At 42.9% G+C, this 20,415-nt stretch overlaps 1 protein-coding gene across 1 annotated transcript in view; it reads left to right on the top strand.

Annotated features, from left to right (window-relative positions):
- Window positions 1-14,942, top strand: part of Rnf19a (ring finger protein 19A, RBR E3 ubiquitin protein ligase) — a 45,413-nt gene extending 30,471 nt beyond the window's left edge. The window contains 7 exon segments of the mRNA XM_028884486.2: window positions 155-299; window positions 2,653-2,815; window positions 7,822-7,936; window positions 8,424-8,585; window positions 9,898-10,111; window positions 11,514-11,657; window positions 12,807-14,942. Coding sequence (XP_028740319.1) covers window positions 155-299; window positions 2,653-2,815; window positions 7,822-7,936; window positions 8,424-8,585; window positions 9,898-10,111; window positions 11,514-11,657; window positions 12,807-13,500 — 1,637 coding nt within the window. The 3' untranslated portion in view covers window positions 13,501-14,942.
- Window positions 14,943-20,415: the final 5,473 nt, after the last annotated feature.

Below are 20,415 nucleotides of genomic sequence, written 5' to 3'. Positions count from 1 at the left end.
AGGAAAGAAAAAATTGTTTTCTATGCTAAAAGCAGCAGGCTAAAATTGCCATTTAATGAATGTAATTGCAAAGATTTGTTTGGGCAGTGTTACAGCTGCTAATCTGGAAACCATTTCTACACACTTTAAATGTTCTTGTCTGTGTTCCTCATAGCTGATGATATAAAGCCGTGCCCACGGTGTGCTGCTTACATAATAAAGATGAATGATGGGAGCTGCAATCATATGACATGTGCTGTCTGTGGTTGTGAGTTTTGTTGGTTGTGTATGAAAGAAATATCCGATTTACATTATCTAAGGTAAGCTGATGGAGACAACTATTTATGAATAGACTTTACATTGTATATCAGAGTTTTTGTTTTGAAAGCAGTATGTCTTAGTTGGGTTTTTATTGCTATAAAGAGACACCATGACCACTGCAACTCTTATAAAGAAAACATTTAATTGGGGTAGCTCACTTAGAGTTTCGGAGGTTTCTGTTAGCCTCAGGATGAGGAGCATGGCAGCCTACAGGCAGATGTGGTGCTGGAGCTGAGAGTCCTACATCTTGCAGGCAACAGGAAGTCGACTGACTGTCACACTGAGGGAAGCTTGAGCAAAAGAGACCTCAAAGCCCGCCCCCACAGTGACACACTTCCTCCAAAAAGACTACACCTACTCCAACAAGGTCACACCTCCTAAAAGTGCCACTCCCTTTGGGGGCCATTTTCTTTCAAACCACACATTCCACTGACCCCCAAAGGCTTGTAGCATATCGTAATGCAAAAATACATTCAGTCCAACTTCCAAAGTCTCCATAGTCTGTAACAGTCCCAAACTTGTTTCAAGTCCAAAGTCTCTTCTGAGACTCATGCAGTCTGTAACTGTAATCCCCTGTAAAATTGAAATAGAAAAGCAGATCACATACTTCCAGCATACAGTGGCACAGGATATGCATTACTATTCTAAAACACAGGAAAGGGAGCAAAGCAAGGAAATCCTGGGCCAAAACAACACTGAAAACCAGCTGGGCGAATTTCAAACTCTGCATCTCTGTGTGCCACCACATCCAGCTTGAAACTTTCCTTTAATTCATCTTCACAAGTTGGAAACTTAGCTGGGTGGGATCTTGCCCTGGGGTCACCACTCTCTATATTCTGTTTCTTAATCCATTTATCTTATTGAACATAGGATTTAGCTACATTCCACTCCCAGGTGCTCTTTTTTTTCTCCTCAAAATTTACATTTTGTAATTTACCCTGCTCCCCTTCCCCCTTGACACTATAAATCTTCATTAGAGTTACCACTAAAACCACACAACAGAGTTGTACTAGGCTGTTTTGAGATTTCTTCTGCCAATGAAATTAATCCAAAACTCTTCACTTTAGCTTCAGATAGACCCTTCAGACAAGGCCAAAAGGCAGCCACTTCCTTCACCAAAATATCACAAGAACAATCTCTAGGCAACATACTAAACTTGTCTGAAACCCCTTGAGTGACGCCCCCACCCTCCTGACAATTTCAATAACTCTTAGCACTTCCACTCTCCTACTAGTATGGCCCATTAAGCAACAATTAAAGCATTCCACTTCGTCCATAACCCAAGTACCAAAGTCCAAATTCCTCCAGACAAAAACATGGTCAGGCCTATCCAGTCCCTGGTACCAATTTCTGTCTTAGGGTTTTATTGCTGTGAAGAGACACCATGACTGCTGTAACTCTTATAAAGGAAACATTTAATTGGTGTGGCTTGCTTACAGTCTCAGAGGTTCAGTCCATTATCATGAGGACTGGCTGCAGACAGACATGGTATTGGAGCTAAGAGTGCTACATCTTGCAGGTAACAGGAAGTCAATTGACTGTCACACTGAGTGAAGCTTGAGAAGAGACCTCAAAGCCCGCCCCACAGTGACACACTTCCTGCAACCAGGCCACACCTACTCCAACAAGGCCACACCTATAATGCCACTTCCTTTTGAGGGCTATTTTCTTTCAAACCACTACACAGTAATAGCCTAAGCATTTTTATTCCTGAGGTTTATAAGCTACTTAAAAAGATGGATTGTATTCCTATTTACATAAGTTTAAAAACTACCAAGTTATACTTAAATAACTTAGAATTAATAACAAGGCAAAGATAGGAAATAGAGGTTCCTTTGTTTTTACATTGTTATTGTTGAACTTTAGTGCTAATATTTGCTACTCTATATAATTAATCCAGCTCTTAATTTTCTTATAAATAAATTTTCTCATTTAGGCCCCAACATGAATTTATGATGTAATTACATATTTGTGTGCCTAAAATGGAGATAAAATAAACATTTATTATTTTAAATAATAAAATTATTATTAGAATAATATAATTATTTTAAACTTTTATTATTTTATTATTTAAAATAAATAAAATTTTATTTTACATCAGTATAGTCTTCAGAAACTGGGGTTTTTTGAAGGTCATGGAGAATTATGGATAAATTTTAAATCATAACTAGCAATGTCTTGTTCATGTAACTTAAAGTTGGATCTTTAATATTTTGGCTTTTAAATGAACCCAAAATACAAAAAGGGGGGGGGGTTAAGTATGAGAGACGTTCCCTTCTGCAGTTGTTGCTTTGGTGTTGTAGTTACCTGTTGTACTGTTTCTGAACAGTCACTATATAGTTTTCCTCTCAGTCCATCAGGCTGTACTTTCTGGGGGAAGAAACCCTGGAGCCGGAAGAAGAAGATCCTGTGGCAGCTGGGGACCCTTGTGGGCGCTCCGGTCGGGATCGCGCTGATAGCCGGCATTGCCATCCCTGCCATGATCATTGGCATCCCTGTGTATGTGGGCCGCAAGGTGAGCTCTTCTCCTAGATGGTTGGCGCATCTTCTTAGAACTGAAGTGGCTTTGCTTTATTTTTAACACAGGAGTTGGCTTTAGTTTTTGATTATGAAAGTTTTGGACTGGGGATGTAATTCTGTTGGTAGACTTTTTCATGGAGGAAGTCCTGGATTTGATTCACGTAAACTGGGTATGGTGTCCCATACCTGTAATTCCAACACTCAGGAGTTCAAAGTCATCTTCCGGATACTGCAAGTTTGAAGCCAGCTCATATATCTCAAAAATAAATAAGTAAACTAACAAAAGTCCCCATTTTACACAGTAAACTCTCAGTGTTTGGCAGGCTAATGTGTGTGCATAAAAAGCAACCTTCCTTTAAAATTGTTACAATCTGCACTACAGATCCAATGCCTGGTATAACTGTTTTGAAGGATAATTGACATTGTTCTCTCTTTGGTATATCCTTTTAAAGTTATTTCTGTAAGATCTTTAAGATAGAAATTCATGGCTGAATAATGCGTGCCCTCAAGCAAAAACTAATTAACCCGTTCTTTAATTCCTTACTCTTCAGTTCAAAGCCTCTCCACCTCATTATATGCCGCTGTTTATATGCACGGTTTACAAGTTACAGCCGTCTGTGTGGTAACCCAACCCAGCATGTGCTGACCCTGTCATTCTCATCGTTAGCTAAGCAGTCGCTTCTTTGGGAGAGTCGGGGACAACTTATGAAGTACTAGGAAGCCTGCTGCCATCTAAATTAAATTAATTGAATGTCAAGAAATTACATGATCCTAACACAGTCAGAACAAAGAGAACAGTTTTTCAGAGGGGAATTAATAGTTGAAAAGCCCAAACTTTAATGGCAGGTGATTTATAAGCCTGCATTAGTCTTCTTTTGGGGAGGCAGGGTGTCTCACTGTATAGTCACTATATAGTCCTGGCTAGCCTGGAACTCACAGAGATTCACCTGCCTCTGCCTCCCAGAGGGAAAGTGTGTTTCACCACACCCAGCCATTGATTGATCCTAATGTAGCACCCTAGGTATTGTAGCTTCTAATCGATGTGGTGAAATAATGAGTTTTACATTTACTTGCGTATAGTATGTGTGTGGACACATGAGGAGAGATCAAAGGACAGCTGCTGGAACTGATTTTTTAACCTCTCCTGTGTTGTCCCAGGGTCACACTCGGGCTTGACAGCAAATACTGTTAACCCTCCAAACCATCCTGCCAGCCTAATACTGTGGTTTAGAAAAGGGATTTGGGCCCCAGGTGAATGAATTCAGTGTATGAAGCCATCCTAGATTTCAGTCCTGGAGAAAGTATCAACTCAGAGAGGAAGCCGGTGCTATTGCCAGATGCCCACTGTTATTAGACAGTACTTAGGCTGAGTCCAACTGTCTCCTTTGTGTCCTTTAATTCTGTTTCTGAGCTGTGCTACTAAACTCAGGGTGAAAATGATCCTCTGCCATAGACAGCTGCGTTTATTTTATTGGCGTGAGTGTTTGCCTGCATGGATACCTGTGTACCACGTGTGCCTGGTGCTTGCAAAGGTCAGAAAACAGCGTTAGGTCACCTAGAATAGAGGTTCTCAAATTGTGGGCTGTGAACCCTTTATGGTTGAACAATTCTTTCATAGAGGTTGCCTAAGACTTTCAGAAAACACAGATATTTACATTGCAGTTCATAACAGTATCAAAATTACAGTTATGAAGTAGCAACGAAAATAATTTTATGGTTGGGGTCACCACACCATGAGGAACTGTATTAAAGGGTCACGGCATTAGGAAGGTTGAGAACCACTGCTCTAGAACTAGAGTTACAGACAGTTGTGAGCTGTCATGTAGGTGCTGGGAGTCAGACTCGGTCCTTTGCAAGAGCAGTGGCATGTACTGCTAACTGCTGAGCATCTCTTCTAGCCCTGAAAATACAGTCTGAAAAACAAAACAAAAAACAATTTTTAATTAGTTTTGATAGAAAGGCATATAGCTTCTTGGTAGGTACTTACCTAATTTGTAGGAGGTTCTGTGTAAGATCATAGACAGCACAAAAACAAAACAAAAATTTGTTTGTGACTGGTGAGGAACAGAGATATTTCTGTTGATTGTTTATTTCAGAAGGGTCTTAAGTAAGTAACCCTCTAAACTCAGTGAGTGACGGCACAGCGAGGCATCACTCACACAGCGTGTGCAAGGGTTTGATTCCCAGCACTACAGAGAAGACAAATTATCTCCAGTATGAGAACTGTTGCTCTGACTTTAAAAAAAAAAAAAAACTTGACAAGAAAAGGAGTTTATTTGGTTTAGCTTTCTCATCACAGTTGGTCATGGAGGGAAGTCATGACAGGAACCTGGAGGCAGATACTGAAGCACATTCCTTGGAGGAATGCTGTTTATTGTCTTCTTTTCTTACACAACCCAGGATCACCTACCCGCCCAGGGGTGGCACCACCTACAGTGGACTGGGCCCTCCTATATCAATCATTAATCAAGAAAATGCCCACCAGTCAATTTAGTGTGGGCATTTTCTTTTCCTTCCTTCCCTTTTTTAAAAAAAAATTTCCAGGCAGGGTTTCTCTGTGTAGCCCTTCCTCCATCCTGAAACTCACTTTGTAGACCAGGCTGGCCTCAAATTCAGATATCTGCTTGCTTTGGCCTCCTGAGTGCTGGGATTAAAGGCATGTACCACCATGCCAGGCTTAGTGTGGGTATTTTCTCTGTTAAGGTTCCTTCTTCCCAGATGACTCTTAGCTTGTGTCAAGTTAACAAAAAAGTTAACCAGGACAGAAACTGATTTTAATAATTTTTCATGTAGAATGCCAAAAGATTTTTATCAAAAGCAAAACTATTTGCGGGGCTGGAGAGATGGCTCAGTGGTTAAGAGAACTGGCTGTTTTTCCAGGGGTTCTGAGTTCAATTCCCAGCACCCACATAGTGACCCACAGCCACCTATAATGAGATCTGGTGCCCTCTTCTGGCCTGCAGTCATACATGCAGTCAGAACACTGTATACAAAATAAACAAAAAGCAAAACTATTTGCTTGGGTACTTAGAAGTAGAAGGGAAAACGAGAGACTATACACACTGGCAGCGGGTTTATCGAGTACTGGTGACCCAGTACTCTGAAACTAACACAGGCTGCAGCAGACTACAGGCCAGCCAGTCCGCGGTCTGTCCAGAGTTGTGAGGTGTTTGTTGGTCCTGATGTTAGTCACACGCGCACCTGAAGGCGAGTTGATGGAGTCATTCTTGAATTTTCTGTGGTGTTTGGGATCTGCATTAGCAGGAGAACCTAATAAGTCAAGGAAATGCCTGAAAACTGAGCTTTTGGTTAGAACAAAAGTAAAAAATGCTACAAGAATAACCAGCTAGACATGCCTATGAGCCCAGCATTGATGAGATAGAGACGCAGGCTCAGAAGATCATCCTTGGCTACATGGTGAATTGAGGAGGGCCTGCACTCCATGAAGCCAGTTCTTAACCTGAGGGTCTGGGGTCTGGGGGAGAGATGGCTTAGTGACTAGAGCACCGCTGCTCTTCCAGAAGAGTCCCCAGTGCCAGCAGACAACCCACAGCTGTCTAACTCTGATCCCAAGGGTCTGATGCCCTCCTCTTCTGGCCTCTGTGGCCACAGGGCACATATATACGTGAGACAAATATACATGTAGGTAAAATACCCATACACATATAATAAATAAAGTTTTTTTAAAAAAATGGAAGAAACTGGAAGGAAAAAAATTAGCAAACAGAAACAGTTAAGTTGAACCAAAAATAATAGGATGATGTGGTCACTGTTACTCCACACGGGGGGCGGGTAAGGATGCCAGAGTTGATAGGCTTGTGGTGTACATCTCAGTACTGTGGGGGCCAGCCTGGACTATATATAACAAGGTCCTGTCTCCAAATAAAGGAAAGGAAGAAGGGGGGTGGGAGCAAAAGTTGGTTGATGGAGGATGTTTTTCCCCTCAGCAGCCTGTCTTCACAGACCTACCCTGTGTATGTGTAGGCTTGGCTTTGCTCTGCCACAGGACTGTGTCCAGGAATGGCCTGGAAAGGAGCTGCAGGAAAAAGAACGTAGAAAGGACCTAGCATCTTACTGTAGAGACTGACTGACTGTGTGGTTTGGAGGCTGCTCACAAGATGTCGTGAAACAGATGGGAAAATACCCTTCTTTAGTTTGCCTCTTGCAGGGCCCAAAAAGAAAGTTACTAAACTATTTCCCAGTTTCATGTAATAAGTCACAAGCTATTCTTGTGGTAATAATTGTATTTACTAATGTGGACTGTACAATGATGCTAAGTAGATTTAACTCCTGTTCTCTGGTAACCATTATTTTTGTCTTTACCTTTTTTTTTTTTTTTTTTTTTTTTTGGTTTTCCAAGACAGGGTTTCTCTGTGTAGCTTTGCGCCTTTTCCTGGAACTCACTTGGTAGCCCAGGCTGGCCTTGAACTCACAGAGATCCGCCTGCCTCTGCCTCCGAGTGCTGGGATTAAAGGTGTGCGCCACCACCGCCCGGCTGTCTTTACCTTTTTAAACTGTAAATAAGTAGATAGGATTTGGGGTTACCTGTTAATAATTTTCTGCCATAAAATGGTGTCTGAAAAAAAAAAGTTTTACTTTTTTCATACAGTGCCTTTTTAGACTCAACTTTTAGGAGTAAAAAAGATTGTGGCACCCTCTCCTGGGGGCTGGTGCAAAGGAGTCTTATTTAGAAAGAAACCTGTGGAACTCTATCTAGTATTGTTTCTGAGAGAGTCTCATGGTGTGGGCCAGCTTTGAACTAGCAGTGTACACATGGGTGGTGGTGAACTTTGGACACAGCCTGAGTCTCCTGAGCCCCTGCTGCCCGCCTTCTGTGAGCAGATCCTTAGGAGCGAGGTGTGACGCTGCGGTTACCTTGAAGTAGGGCGTTTGAAGTTGTGTGAGAAGTGACTTGAGCTTTCTTGTGTGTAAAAGACTTCCATTTAAACTAAACATACAATGTGTTTCTTCTCTAAATTTCCATTCCCTTTTAAATTTAAGATTCATAATCGCTATGAAGGCAAAGATGTTTCAAAACACAAGCGGAATCTGGCCATAGCAGGTGGTGTAACGCTGTCTGTAATTGTATCTCCGGTGGTAGCTGCAGTGACTGTAGGTAAGAGCATGCTTTAAAACATTACCTCAGATCTTGGGAAGTTGACAGAAGAGGGATTTCTAACTAGTATGTTGCTATGAGGATTACTTTTAACATGAAGGGTGATTTAAGTAGAACTTAGAGGAGGTTTCACAGAAACTTCATTAAAAGTGCTGTAGACTCCAGAACCTAGTTTTAGGGCCAGGGCTCTAGCCCAGTGGTACAGCACATGCCTCAGGCACATATATAAGGCCTTTAGGTTCAATCCCCAGGAACCTGTTGTTAGGATAGCTGATGGATAGCCCTTCCTTCCGCTTGAGTTCAGAGACTTGCACTTAACAAGTTCACAGAATCTGTCTTTGCCTCTGTTACCTGCAGCCCACCTGGGGGTCTTGGATTTGCTGTGTTCCTTAGAACCCTGTGCACCTTCTCCTGAAAAGACCTCCACCTCATATTCCGTGATTCAGGTTTTGGTTTCTAATATGCAGTTTAATTAACTCCCTTTTAGGCATTGGCGTTCCCATTATGTTAGCCTATGTTTATGGCGTTGTTCCCATTTCCCTCTGCCGAAGTGGGGGTTGTGGAGTCTCCGCAGGCAATGGGAAAGGAGTGAGGATCGAGTTTGATGATGAGAACGACATAAATGTTGGTGGAGCTAACACGGCGATGGGTGAGTCCTCCCAACAGGAAGAAATGTGTTTGTTCCTGTCTTCCTTTATCTAGGCCTCATTGTATGAACACTGGCTCACGCGCTCCCGCCCTCTTCCCTCTCCTCTCTGAGACAGGGTCTCACTGAGAATACATTTGGGACTAATGAGAACCTTTTCATACAGGGTTTTGCTTGATGCATTATAAACCAGTATGAAAAGGATGTGAAGAGTAATGCAGTTAAAAGAATTGCAGATGGTCAATAAACCAAAAATGTCTTCTGTATCATTCAAAGAAATACAAATTAGAACTGTAGTGGGCAGAAATCTCGAAGAATAAAGGCTCTACATACTGCTGGGAGAACTGTTAGTTGGCCAGCTTGCTTGTTCTGTCTCCAGCAGTTTTGTCACATGTGTTTGTCTTTGTAATCTCTAAGAATGAAGCCCTTTTGTACCCCTGTGCACCTCTACAGTGTTTCAGCCAGGTCATCAGAACCCTGTCACTTTCCTTTTGTGTTCCTTCTCTTGAAGTCTCTTGATTGTCTACATGGGGAGCAAGGCGTCCAGTCGTTATTCTCACGTTCTGCCCTTCCCGTCCTGTCTTATACCACCTTTTCTTGAAGAGGACAGTTAATACTCAGAGCTCTTTCTGGGCTTTTACACTTGTAGTTACCCCTGTCTGAAATCCTCTTCTTTGGGATAGTTGTATGGCTCACCTGTTCAGGCCTCTGAGTCATCGTACAGTGGGACCTTACGAGAGACCTTCCCTGGTCATGCTGTGAAGCAGTGTACAGAGATGACACCCTGACCCTGCCCCCACTCCCACCTCCTCCCCCTCTCCTGTATTTCCTCATCGCTTTGGTCACGCGACTGGATCTGTACTAGGAACTCAGATACTGACGTAAATACGTGCATTTCTCAGTAGTGCTGTAGAATTAGAATATGATCATAACACATCTTGTGATAGTTTATAGACAACTAGAAGTGTGAACTGTATCTAGAAATCAACTTTTGTCCGAATCTTACTGATCTAGAGAATAGGATCTCTCACTGGAACCTAGTGCTGGCAAGGAAGGCCTTTTAAATCATTTGTTCATTTAAAATTCCTAAATCGTCTGGACTTAACAACAGGAACAACAAATAGTGAGCATCTTAAATTTAGAGCCGGTCTCAGATTGAACTGTACTCCCTGCAGTAGCTCTCCTTGGGCCTGACCTCACGTGAGTGTGGGTGTACTCCGGGTCATCTGCTGTCCTTTCTGAAATCCTGTGGGAGTTTAAGGCGGGAAAATGAGTAATCCTTCTTCCTTCGTTTCTTGAATTACTTTACATCTAGATACAACATCAGTAGCAGAAGCAAGGCACAACCCCAGCATAGGAGAAGGGAGTGTTGGTGGTCTGACTGGCAGTTTGAGTGCAAGCGGAAGCCACATGGATCGAATTGGCACCATCAGAGACAACCTGAGTGAGACAGCCAGCACCATGGCACTAGCTGGGGCTAGCATAACAGGAAGTCTGTCGGGAAGTGCCATGGTCAGTTGTTTCAACAGGTAAGAGATAGCTGTTGCTTTGTTTGGTTAGACACAAGACATAAATTAGATGAAAAATCTGAATACAAAGCATGATAATTATCCTAAGGTTAAAAAGCACTGTGTTTGGTACTTACGTTGGAATAAAAGGTAAGTCCTGAGAACTACCGTGCACTTGATGAAGTTGATCTGATAAGTGAGTGCTGGAGCTGCCTTTGTGGACACTGAAGGGGAGGCCACGCTTAGCCTAGACCGTTTCTGTGGTGACAGCTGGATGTTAGGAGTGGGAACAAGTGGAGTCAGGAAACCCGAGACGGATGCAGCGGGACTGGAATAGTCTGCCTGCTGCATCCTAAAGTGATAATGGTCAGCTCTCACCAAGTCCTTTGTTGATACCATGGAGATAAGGAGGAGAAATGAACGTTGATCTCACTGTGGGGGGCTTGTTTCTCTATTCACTGTTCTGTTTATTAGCTTTTTTATGTGGAGGAAGGTAGATGACTTAAAAGTTGTATTTATCTTATTTTAGGTAGGTAACAGTTGGACAGAAGTTAAGTTGTAGTGGTATATGTTGTTACCTCTCATTACAGAATCAAATGTGGGCTGAAGTTATTTATTAGCACTCTTTCAGTATAGGATTTCTTTTCATTATTATTTGAGATAGAGTGTGATTTGTACTTCGGGTCATCTGTCCTTTCTGAAATCCTGTGGGAGTTTAAGGCAGGAAAATGAGTAATCCTTCTTCCTTCAGTTCCTGAATTTCTTTACATCTAGATACAACATCAGTAGCAGAAGCAAGGCACAACCCCAGCATAGGAGAAGGGAGTGTTGGTGGTCTGACTGGCAGTTTGAGTGCAAGCGGAAGCCCTGGTGTAGCACTGACTAGCCTAAAACTCACCATATAGGCCAGGCTAGCCTCAAACTCACAGTGACCAGCCTGCCTCTGTCTCCTGTGTGCTGAGATTAAAGGCATTTGCCACTACACCCAGTTAATGGAGGATTTTCTGTTTATTAATTGATCTATTATTTTATTGATTAATATATTCTGACTTTGTAGTTTGTATTAAAACATGGTCAGCTCTCACCAAGTCCTTTGTTGATACCATGGAGATAAGGAGGAGAAATGAATGTTGATCTCACCGTGGGGGGCTTGTTTCTCTATTCACTGTTCTGTTTATTAGCTTTTTTATGTGGAGGAAGGTAGATGTTTCATCCTAGTCACATGTTTCATCCTAGTGAAAATATACTGGAGGTCTTTAAATTCAGATTCTTTTGATCTCTTTCTGATGTTGTTTAATACACCACAGTATAATCTGAATAATCAAGTAAGTGGGAACTGAAAAACTAGTGTCCACAGTTTCGATATGTATTGTGATTGCTGAACTGTACACGACTGGAGTTGATGGGGTGCCTCCTCTTCAAGGTTGGAGGTGCAAGCAGATGTCCAGAAGGAGCGGCACAGTCTAAGTGGGGAGTCCGGCACCGTGAGCCTGGGGACAGTGAGTGACAGCGCCAGCACCAGAGCAATGGCGGGCTCCATCCTCAACTCCTACCTCCCTCTGGACAGGTAAGAGGAGGTGCTGCTGAGCCTTGAGAGGGAACTGTCTCTCCCTGGGCAGGTCCCCAAGAAAACAGTGAGGTGCCTGGTTAGAAAGGACATCTGTGCGTGCTGAGCGCCGGGGAGAGGGAGGATGGGCACTGACTTCTAAGTAACGTAGGTTTGGGGCTGGTAAACAGTGAACAATGTTCTGAAGTTAGGTCGTGGGGATGGTCGTGCCCAGAACAGAAAGCAGTAAATGTACCCACTACTACTTTGTCTGTGTGTGTGTGTGTGTGTGTGTGTGTGTGTGTGTGTGTGTGTGTGTGTGTGGTTTTTCTGAGACAGGGTCTCTGTGTAGCTTTGGAGCCTTTCCTGGAACTCACTCTGTAGCCCAGGCCGGCCTCAAACACTCAGAGATCCGCCCCCACTACTATTTTAAAACTTGAAGCATTAAGGGGCTGGAGAGAAGGCTCAGCAGCTGAGTACTTGTTCCTCGTCTAGAAGACCTGGGTTCAGCTCTGCACCCACATTAGGTGGCTCACATCTGCCTGTAACTCCAGTTTCTGGGGATCTGATGCCCTCTTCTGGCCTCTGCTGGTACCTGCTCATACATACACTCAGGTACAAACAAATACACATAAAATAATAAATCTTTTTTTAAAAAGTGAAACATGAAGACAGTCTTTTTGGGCTGTTCATGGCAGTGAACGCCTTTAATCACAACACTTGGGAGGCAGAGGCAAGCAGATCTCTGAGTTCAAGGCCAGCCTTGTTTACATAGTGAGGTCAGCCAGCACTGCATTTAAAAAAAAACAACAAAAAAAAACCAGGAACAAAGACAGGCCTTTTTTGTTTGGTTCGTTTTGTTTTCAAGACAGGGTTTCTCTGTGTAGCCCTGGCTGTCCTGGAACTCGCTCTGTAGACCAGGCTGGCCTCAAACTCACAGAGGTTCTCGTGCCTCTACCTCCTGAGTGTTGGGATCAAAGGCTGCTCCACCACCGCCGCCACCTGGCTAAAGACAGCCCTCATCTGTGTTAGTAGAGTAGCCTGCCCTGGGACGTTCCAGAAGCTTCTTTATAAGGCTTTGGTGTTTCATAGGAAAGCTCCTCCCTGCACTCTCGTCCACCAGAACAAAGCGAAGCCAGAGCAGTTTCATGTTTGTTTGTCTCCTTGCAGAGAAGGAAACAGCATGGAAGTGCAAGTGGACATCGAGTCAAAGCCGTTCAAGTTCCGGCACCACAGTGGCAGCAGCAGTGTGGAGGACAGCAGTGGTGCCCGGAGCCACACCGGAGCGCCAGCCGGTGCACTGCCTGAAGGGAAGTCTGGTGCCGCCAAGTGGTCCAAAGAAGCTACCGCAGGGAAAAAATCAAAAAGTGGCAAATTGAGGAAAAAGGGGAACATGAAGATCAACGAGACCAGAGAGGACATGGATGCGCAGTTACTGGAACAGCAGAGCACGAACTCAAGTGAATTTGAGGCGCCGTCCCTCAGTGACAGTATGCCATCTGTAGCCGACTCCCACTCTAGTCATTTTTCTGAATTTAGCTGTTCAGACTTGGAAAGCATGAGAACGTCGTGTAGTCACGGTTCCACGGATTGTCACGCCCGCTTTGCGACTGTGAACACCCTTCCTGAGGTGGAAAATGACCGTCTGGAGAATTCACCCCATCAGTGCAGCAGTTCTCTGCTTTCCAAAACTGCTGCCTGTTCAGAAGGCCCGCAGCCGAATCGTGTGGAAGAGCACGGCCCCGGCAGAAGCGGGGTGAAGCCTAGTGGGGATCTGTGCTTTGGCGATGCACTGAAAGAAACAAATAACAACCACCCACAGCAGACAGTGGACCTGAAGGTTGCCATTCAGACTGAAATTTAGGCCCGTAATGCTGCAGAGTAATAACCACTGAACAGCCTTGTTTGGAACTGGTTGAGCCATGCGCGACTGTTAGGTTTAAGTTACCAGCAAAAGCCAGGTTTCATAATCATAATGCAAATACATTTTGTATGTTCAGCAAAGCATTGTGTTTCATGTGGATATTAATTACCAAATTATGAAATGAAGGCTTTAAAAGTGCATTATTATGAGAATCATAACTTAAGCAAAAGGCATGTTTTGTGTTCTTGTCACAGAACACTGCTGATGCACACACCTGTGTATTTAAGATAGAAGTTGGCTTCGTTATAATCAGACGATCCTCACGCTGTTCTACTGCGTTCTTAAGGAAAATGGAGGCTTGGGGTGAGTGGTTAGTGACATTTTATTGAAACCACTAAGGATGGTGTTTGGAGGACCTCGGCAGGTTACTCGGGGTGTGATGCTCTTCGTAACGTTTCTCTTCTAGCTGAGCTTCCGTTTCCTTGTTTCTTCACCTGCAGTGTGGAGACAAAGCTTCATGCAGCCCGTTGTAACCATTGGATACTTAGACACTTGAGCAAGAGTGTGGCAGTTTTTGCACAACTTTGAAGTAGAAATACTTGGTACTGTTGCATAGCTCATCCGTTCTTAATGCCATTTTAGAAGAAAAAGGTAAAAGTAGTAATTAAGTATACTGACCACAACAACCACGACAAAAACTACACAATGAAATCCCATTAGGACACAAGACCACCAAAGTCACCTTCACTGAGGGGAGTTGGTACCCTTTGACTCCTGGTGCCTTTGGGGGAGGCTGGGTTTTACAAGCCTAGTTATTTGAGGATTTTGCTATATCATTTCCCATAATGTCTTCTCTAGTCACCTTGAATTATATAGAAAAATACAGGAAATAGATAAACGTGAATGTGATTATTAACTATGCTGAAAAAGTATTCGCCTACCAAAGACACACTCAGGCTTTAGTAAATTTAATGTTACATAACCTCAATTTTTAACATGTCTATCTTTTTGAACCATGAAATCAAAGCAATGCAGAGCTTGCACCAAGCTTCTTCAAAAGGTCCATGGCTTTGTTTCCTTTGGCTTTGTTTATGGAGGATGCTCAGCTGACACAAGCGGAAGCTGGGCTCTCACCTTCCCACGTAACTCCTCCCAGCAGACTGACCTCACAGCAGTCCCATGCTCCACCTTAGGTGTTGCTCTGAAGTATTGCCATGATGGTGCTACTGAGCATTTTCTTTTGATAAAGGAAAATGTCCCGGGCTGCAGTCTTTCACCGTCATTTTCCTCACTGCGTCCATTAACTTGCTTATATAACACTAGTGCCAGTTATTTTATTTGATAATGCTTATTATGGTATTTGTACATTTGTTTGCATTCCAGTTTTGTTCAATAATGAGTGTGTAAACAGCATACATGAAATAAATGTAAATACTAATGAATTTGGTGCGTGCACAGAAATTTTTACAAGAACAAATACTCATTTGGTGATTAGTGAGAGTTTTCTAGAGGAACAGACTGATAAAGTGAGTGTGTATGTAGAAAGGAGATTTATTGTGGCTTACAGGCTGTGGTTCAGCCAGTCCAGCAATGGCTCTCTACCAACAGAAGGTCCAAGAATCCAGTAGCTGTTCAGTCCATGAGGCTGGGTGTCTCAGCAGGTCTTCAGGATACACAGAGAAGTAGGCTCTAATGTCAGTAAAGGAAAGGACTTCACTTTTGAAAGGCCGAAAGCTTCCTTCTGCACGTCCTTTCTATAGGCCGCCGGCAGCCAGTGTGGCCCGATTAAAGGTGGATCTCTCAGAAGATCCAGATTAAGAGTGGGTCTTCCCATTTCAAATAATTTAAGAATAACCCCTCACAAATGTTTCACCTGCTTGGGTTTTAAATGAATTCCAGATATAGTCAAGTTCACAACCAAGGATAGCCATCACATTTGCTATATAGCAAAATTCATCAACATTACAAGCCATTGAGATGATTCTGGTCTCAACCCAAAAGAAAATATTTGCTGAACTTGTCAACCAACAGCATTAGAAACCAACCTTTTTCTCCGTAACAGATTCCCACCTTTACCTCGGGGGGTGGGGGGGTGGGGGGTGATTTCATGAGTGAACTGAGGCCAGGTGTGGTGGTGTCCTAGAGGCAGAAGCAGGAAGATCTCTAAGTTCAAGTCCAGCCGTGAACATAGTGAGCTCTAGCCCAGAGTTACTCAGTGAGACCCTGAGCAAAGAGACCTCTTGTTGAGAGGATGTGGAGCAAAGGGAACACTCCTCCACTGTTGGTGGGAATGTAAACTTGTACAACCACTGTGGAAATCAGTATGGCGGTTTCTCAGAAAATTAGGAATCGAACTACCTCAAGACCCAGCCATCCCACTCTTGGGCATATACCCAAGGAATGCTGATTCATACCATAAAGATACATGCTCAGCTATGTTCATAGCAGCACCATTTGTAATAGCCAGAACCTGGAAACAACCTAGATGCCCATCAACGGAAGAATGGATGAAAAAAATGTGGTACATATACACAATGGAGTACTACTCAGCAGAGAAAAACAATGAAAGCATGAAATTTGCAGGCAAATGGATGGAACTAGAAAAAATCATCCTGAGTGAGGTAACCCAAACCCAGAAAGACAGTCATGGTATGTACTCACTCATAAGTGGATTCTAGATATAAAATAAAGAACAATCAGACCACAAAAAAAAAAAAAAAAAAAAAGATGAGGAAAACATGCAACCACTTTTCCAGCTCTAATAGAAGATGATGTCAAAGACTTCAGTCCCCCATTTAAATAAAAGACTGGCTATTTGTTAAAAAAAAAAAAAAAAGAGAGAGAGACCTCTTGTTGAGTTGTAGAATAGATTGTTACTGTAAATTCCCATTGTAGGAAATGAACCCAGAACTTTTAAATTCTCACTAATGGTTATGAAGTCTTTTATAACCTTTATTTAGCCTAATCTCTGTGAATACATCGACATTTCTACAGAAGTCTAAAAGCTAAAAATGAATGGGAAAGCCAGATAGCTTTTAAGAAATACAGCAAAAATGGTGTTGTGTGAGACGCCAGTGTGCCCATCAATCTTGTCACTCCTCTGGCGGAGCCTCTCTATACTAGTTACTTGTCTTGTTGCTGGGACAAACCCCCTGACAAAAGTCATTGAAGGCGGTTCCAGAATGCGGCCTCCTGGCGGGAAAGCCCTGGTGGCCAGAGCTTGAGGCAGCTGGTTGCATTTCCTCATAGGAGAGGCAGGTGATAAGTGCTGCCGCTCAGCTTGTGTTAATCCCACTGGCAAGAAGAAGACCACTACCACAATTTAAAGCCAAATTTGAACCCAGCTTTAATTAAATACTGGCCAGGTGGATGGACTGACCAGGGCATTCCAGGGTTCCCAGGAAATGGTGACGAGTCACATTTGCCAAGGCTTATAAAGGCAAACCCATAAGGTTATGCATTTCCCATCAGGTCCAATCAGAGGCAAGCATATCCTGACGTATTTCCTACCTGTGAATCTCCCTTCTACATCCAGTCATGGGCAAGTATACATACATCCTGACATACTTCCTTCCACCTACATATTCAAGCCTGTCTCGTGCAGATGGGTCAAACAGGACAACAAGGAACTTAGTCTTTTCCTTTTTAATTCCATGTGCCTTGGTGTTTTGGCAGCATTCATGTCTGTGTGAGAGTGTCGGATCCCCCGGAACTATAGTTTAAGACAGTTGTGAACTGCCATGGGTGCTGAGAATTGAACCTGGGTCCTCTGGAAGAGCAGCCAGTCCTCTTAACCACTGAGCCATCTCTCCAGCCCAGGAACTTACTCTTCTTAACTGTCTTAACTGCAGACAGAACTCTTAACCTGTGAGGTGTGTTTTTCCCATTTTGATCTCACCCTTACTTCTCCTTTTTCATTCCTAGCCCCCAGCCCAGGGAAGACCCATAGGGAAGGTGGGTTCACACTGGTTATCCTCGTCTAGATAATCCCTCACAGCATACCCAGAAGCTGTCTCTTGGGAGACTCTAGATTGTCAAATTGACATTGTTAACCATTACACTCAAGCTCATCTTGACAAGGACCCAGACCTTACAGGGATAGCTTCAAAGGTGCCTTTGTCTGCAGGCCCAGACTTAGATTAATTCATGGAGGACAGTTAAACTAAGGACCAAATCAGACTCCTCTAGAGTTCAAGTGAAAACTAGCCCCAATTCACTGAAATATTTTTATGTGATTTTATTATTTTGTGTAGTGGAGTGTTTTGCCTGCAAGTATGTCTGTGTACCATGTTCATACAGCGCCCTCAGGCCAGAAGAGGGTGTCACATCCCTTGGGACTGGAGTTACAGTTAAATAAGTTTCCATTTATGTAAGAGCTGAGTTGCTGTTTTTAAGTCTGTTTCCTGGAGCCTGACTTGCCCTAACCTGTAACCTTGACTTATTTTTAAGGACATCCTGGCCCTCCCTACCTCCCCTAATCGCCCCCCTACATGGCAACCGTATGGTGGTTTTTTTTGGGGGTTTGGTTGGTTGATTTAGGGTTTGTTTCGTTTTGTTTTCGTTTTGTTTCGAGACTTTTCTGGTCTTCCTTATCGCTCCATTGTCTCTCTTCTGCAAACCTGCTTTGCCAATACTCATGATTTTACTCCTTAAAAGGGGCCCAAAAAATGGACCCGGGCTGTTCTCTTTAACCCAACTTAGAAGGCAGTCTGCTGGACAGCTCTTGTGTGCACCCCAGTAAAATCAAGCTTGCTTCAAATTTGGCTCAAGATTGTGGTAGTGATCTTACCACTCCCTGGCTCATAATTTACCAGTCTTATTTGTGCTAGAAATTGGAATAATTTAAAAATATCTAAAACTTAACATCGTATATTATCTAATTAGAGACTTAGATCACTAAAGGTTAAAGTTTATATTAAAAGCTGTCATTTAATTCCTACATGACAGCCGGGTGGTGGTGGCTCACGCCTTTAATCCCAGCACTTGGGAGGCAGAGGCAAGTGGATCTCTGCAAGTTCGAGGCCAGCCTGGTCTACAGAGCAAGTCCTAGGACAGGCACCAAAACTACACAGAGAAACTTTGTCAAAAAAAAAAGGAAGGAAGGAAGGAAGGAAGAAAAAGAAAGAAAGGAAAGGAAAAAATCCTACATGACATGATCAAAATAAGAAATCTTGCCCCATGGATTATTTGGCCTTTCTCTTTACTCATGTATTCATGTATGTGGTTCTTTTATTGCCCTTGTCTTACATATCTCTCATTTAGGTAAATCTCATTGCCAAGAGTTAGTGTTCACATAGTGTTTAATCTTGAGTGACAAAAATAGTTCCATTCTGTCCACAGCCATTGGTTCATTGGTAAATAAAACTGCATACATGTCCTTCCAAGTTAAGAAGGACCTGTAGACAGAAACTGACCTGCAAAATCAGTTAGTGGGACATTTAGAGGTAAACCTTAGAATTGGAAGTGGATGTCCTATAGGTAAGCAAGTCTTGTTTTTGTTGAAATGTTTTGACTATTGTTGGCATTCTACATTTCCACAAACAGCTTAGAATGACGTCAAGTTCTCTCTGTTGTGACAGAGTGCATTGAGTCTGCAGCTGTCTGTAATGTCCTCCCTATCTTGTTTCCAGGTACTGCTCTGTTATAGTATTACCTTTTTAAAATGGCATTTCCTGTTTGTAACCAATGCTAGAGAAAAATATCTGATTTTTGAAGAATTTTGTTTAATTCTTTTCATTCTAATAGTTCCTGATTCCTGGAAATATGCATATAAATTGTAAATATTTTTTTATATTTTTTAAGGTTTATTTATTATGTATACAGAAGAGGGTGCCAGATCTCATTACAGATGGTTGTGAGCCATCATGTGGGTGCTGGGAATTGAGCTCAGGACCTCTGGAAGAGCAGTCGGTGCTCTTAACCTCTGAGCCACATCTCCAGCCCCGTGAATATTTTTATTTAAAAACCTTTATAGCGGACAGGTGGTGGTGGCGGCAGCAACGGCACATGCCTTTAATCCCAGCACTCGGGAGGCAGAGCCAGGCGAATCTCTGTGAGTTTGAGGCCAACCTGGGCTACCAAGTGAGTTCCAGGAAAGGCGCAAAGCTACACAGAGAAACCCTGTCTCAGAAAAGCAAAAACCAAACCAAAACAAACAACTTTATAGCCTCCCAAGTATAGCTCCCCAAGTTTCCATTCACAGGCAGTCATGCCTTGCTATTTATTGAGTTTTGTGGGTGTTACATATAATGTCTTGGCAGTGTGTTTTGACTATAACGTTCAGACCTTCTGGCCATGAGCAAAGTCTTCCCTAGTCTTATATTGTACTTACAGTCTTAGTTTTTATTTTTATTTATGTATTGGTGTTTTTTGAGATAGGGTCTCACTATGTAGCTTTGACTGGCCTGGAATTTGCTCTGTAGCCCAGGCTGGCCTCCAAGTCATAGAGATCCGCTTGGCTCTCCCTCCAGTGCTGGGATTAAAGGTGTGTGCCACCACTACGCCCTTCCCTGTGAGCCTCGGTTTTTTTATTGTTTCAAACATCCCATTGATTTTCATGTATTGATTTTTCACCCATAGGACAACATAGTCCTGTCTATACCTGTTTATTATAGATACTTGAAGATTTTCTCTGTAGATAATTGTGTCTGAAAATACAGCTTTCCTTCCTCCTTTCTAGTCTGGACACCTTTTGTAAACATGTTTGGCATTTGGCCTGTTGTGCTGACTTCAGCCGCCAATACAGCGAGAAATAGGAACATCCTACCCTGTTTTTATTCACAGGTATTTACCCGTCTACTTTCCTTAGCTCTTATTCATCTCAGTAAATTCCCAAAAAGCTCAAACTGTTGGCCTTTTAGAATTGGTCAGAGGACCTTGGGTTTTACCTCATTTTCAACTACCTAGGCAGCTCTC

Source organism: Peromyscus leucopus, chromosome 20 (genome assembly GCF_004664715.2).
Source record: "Peromyscus leucopus breed LL Stock chromosome 20, UCI_PerLeu_2.1, whole genome shotgun sequence".
NCBI lineage: Eukaryota > Metazoa > Chordata > Mammalia > Rodentia > Cricetidae > Peromyscus > Peromyscus leucopus.
This window is presented reverse-complemented; position numbering and strand designations above follow the sequence as displayed.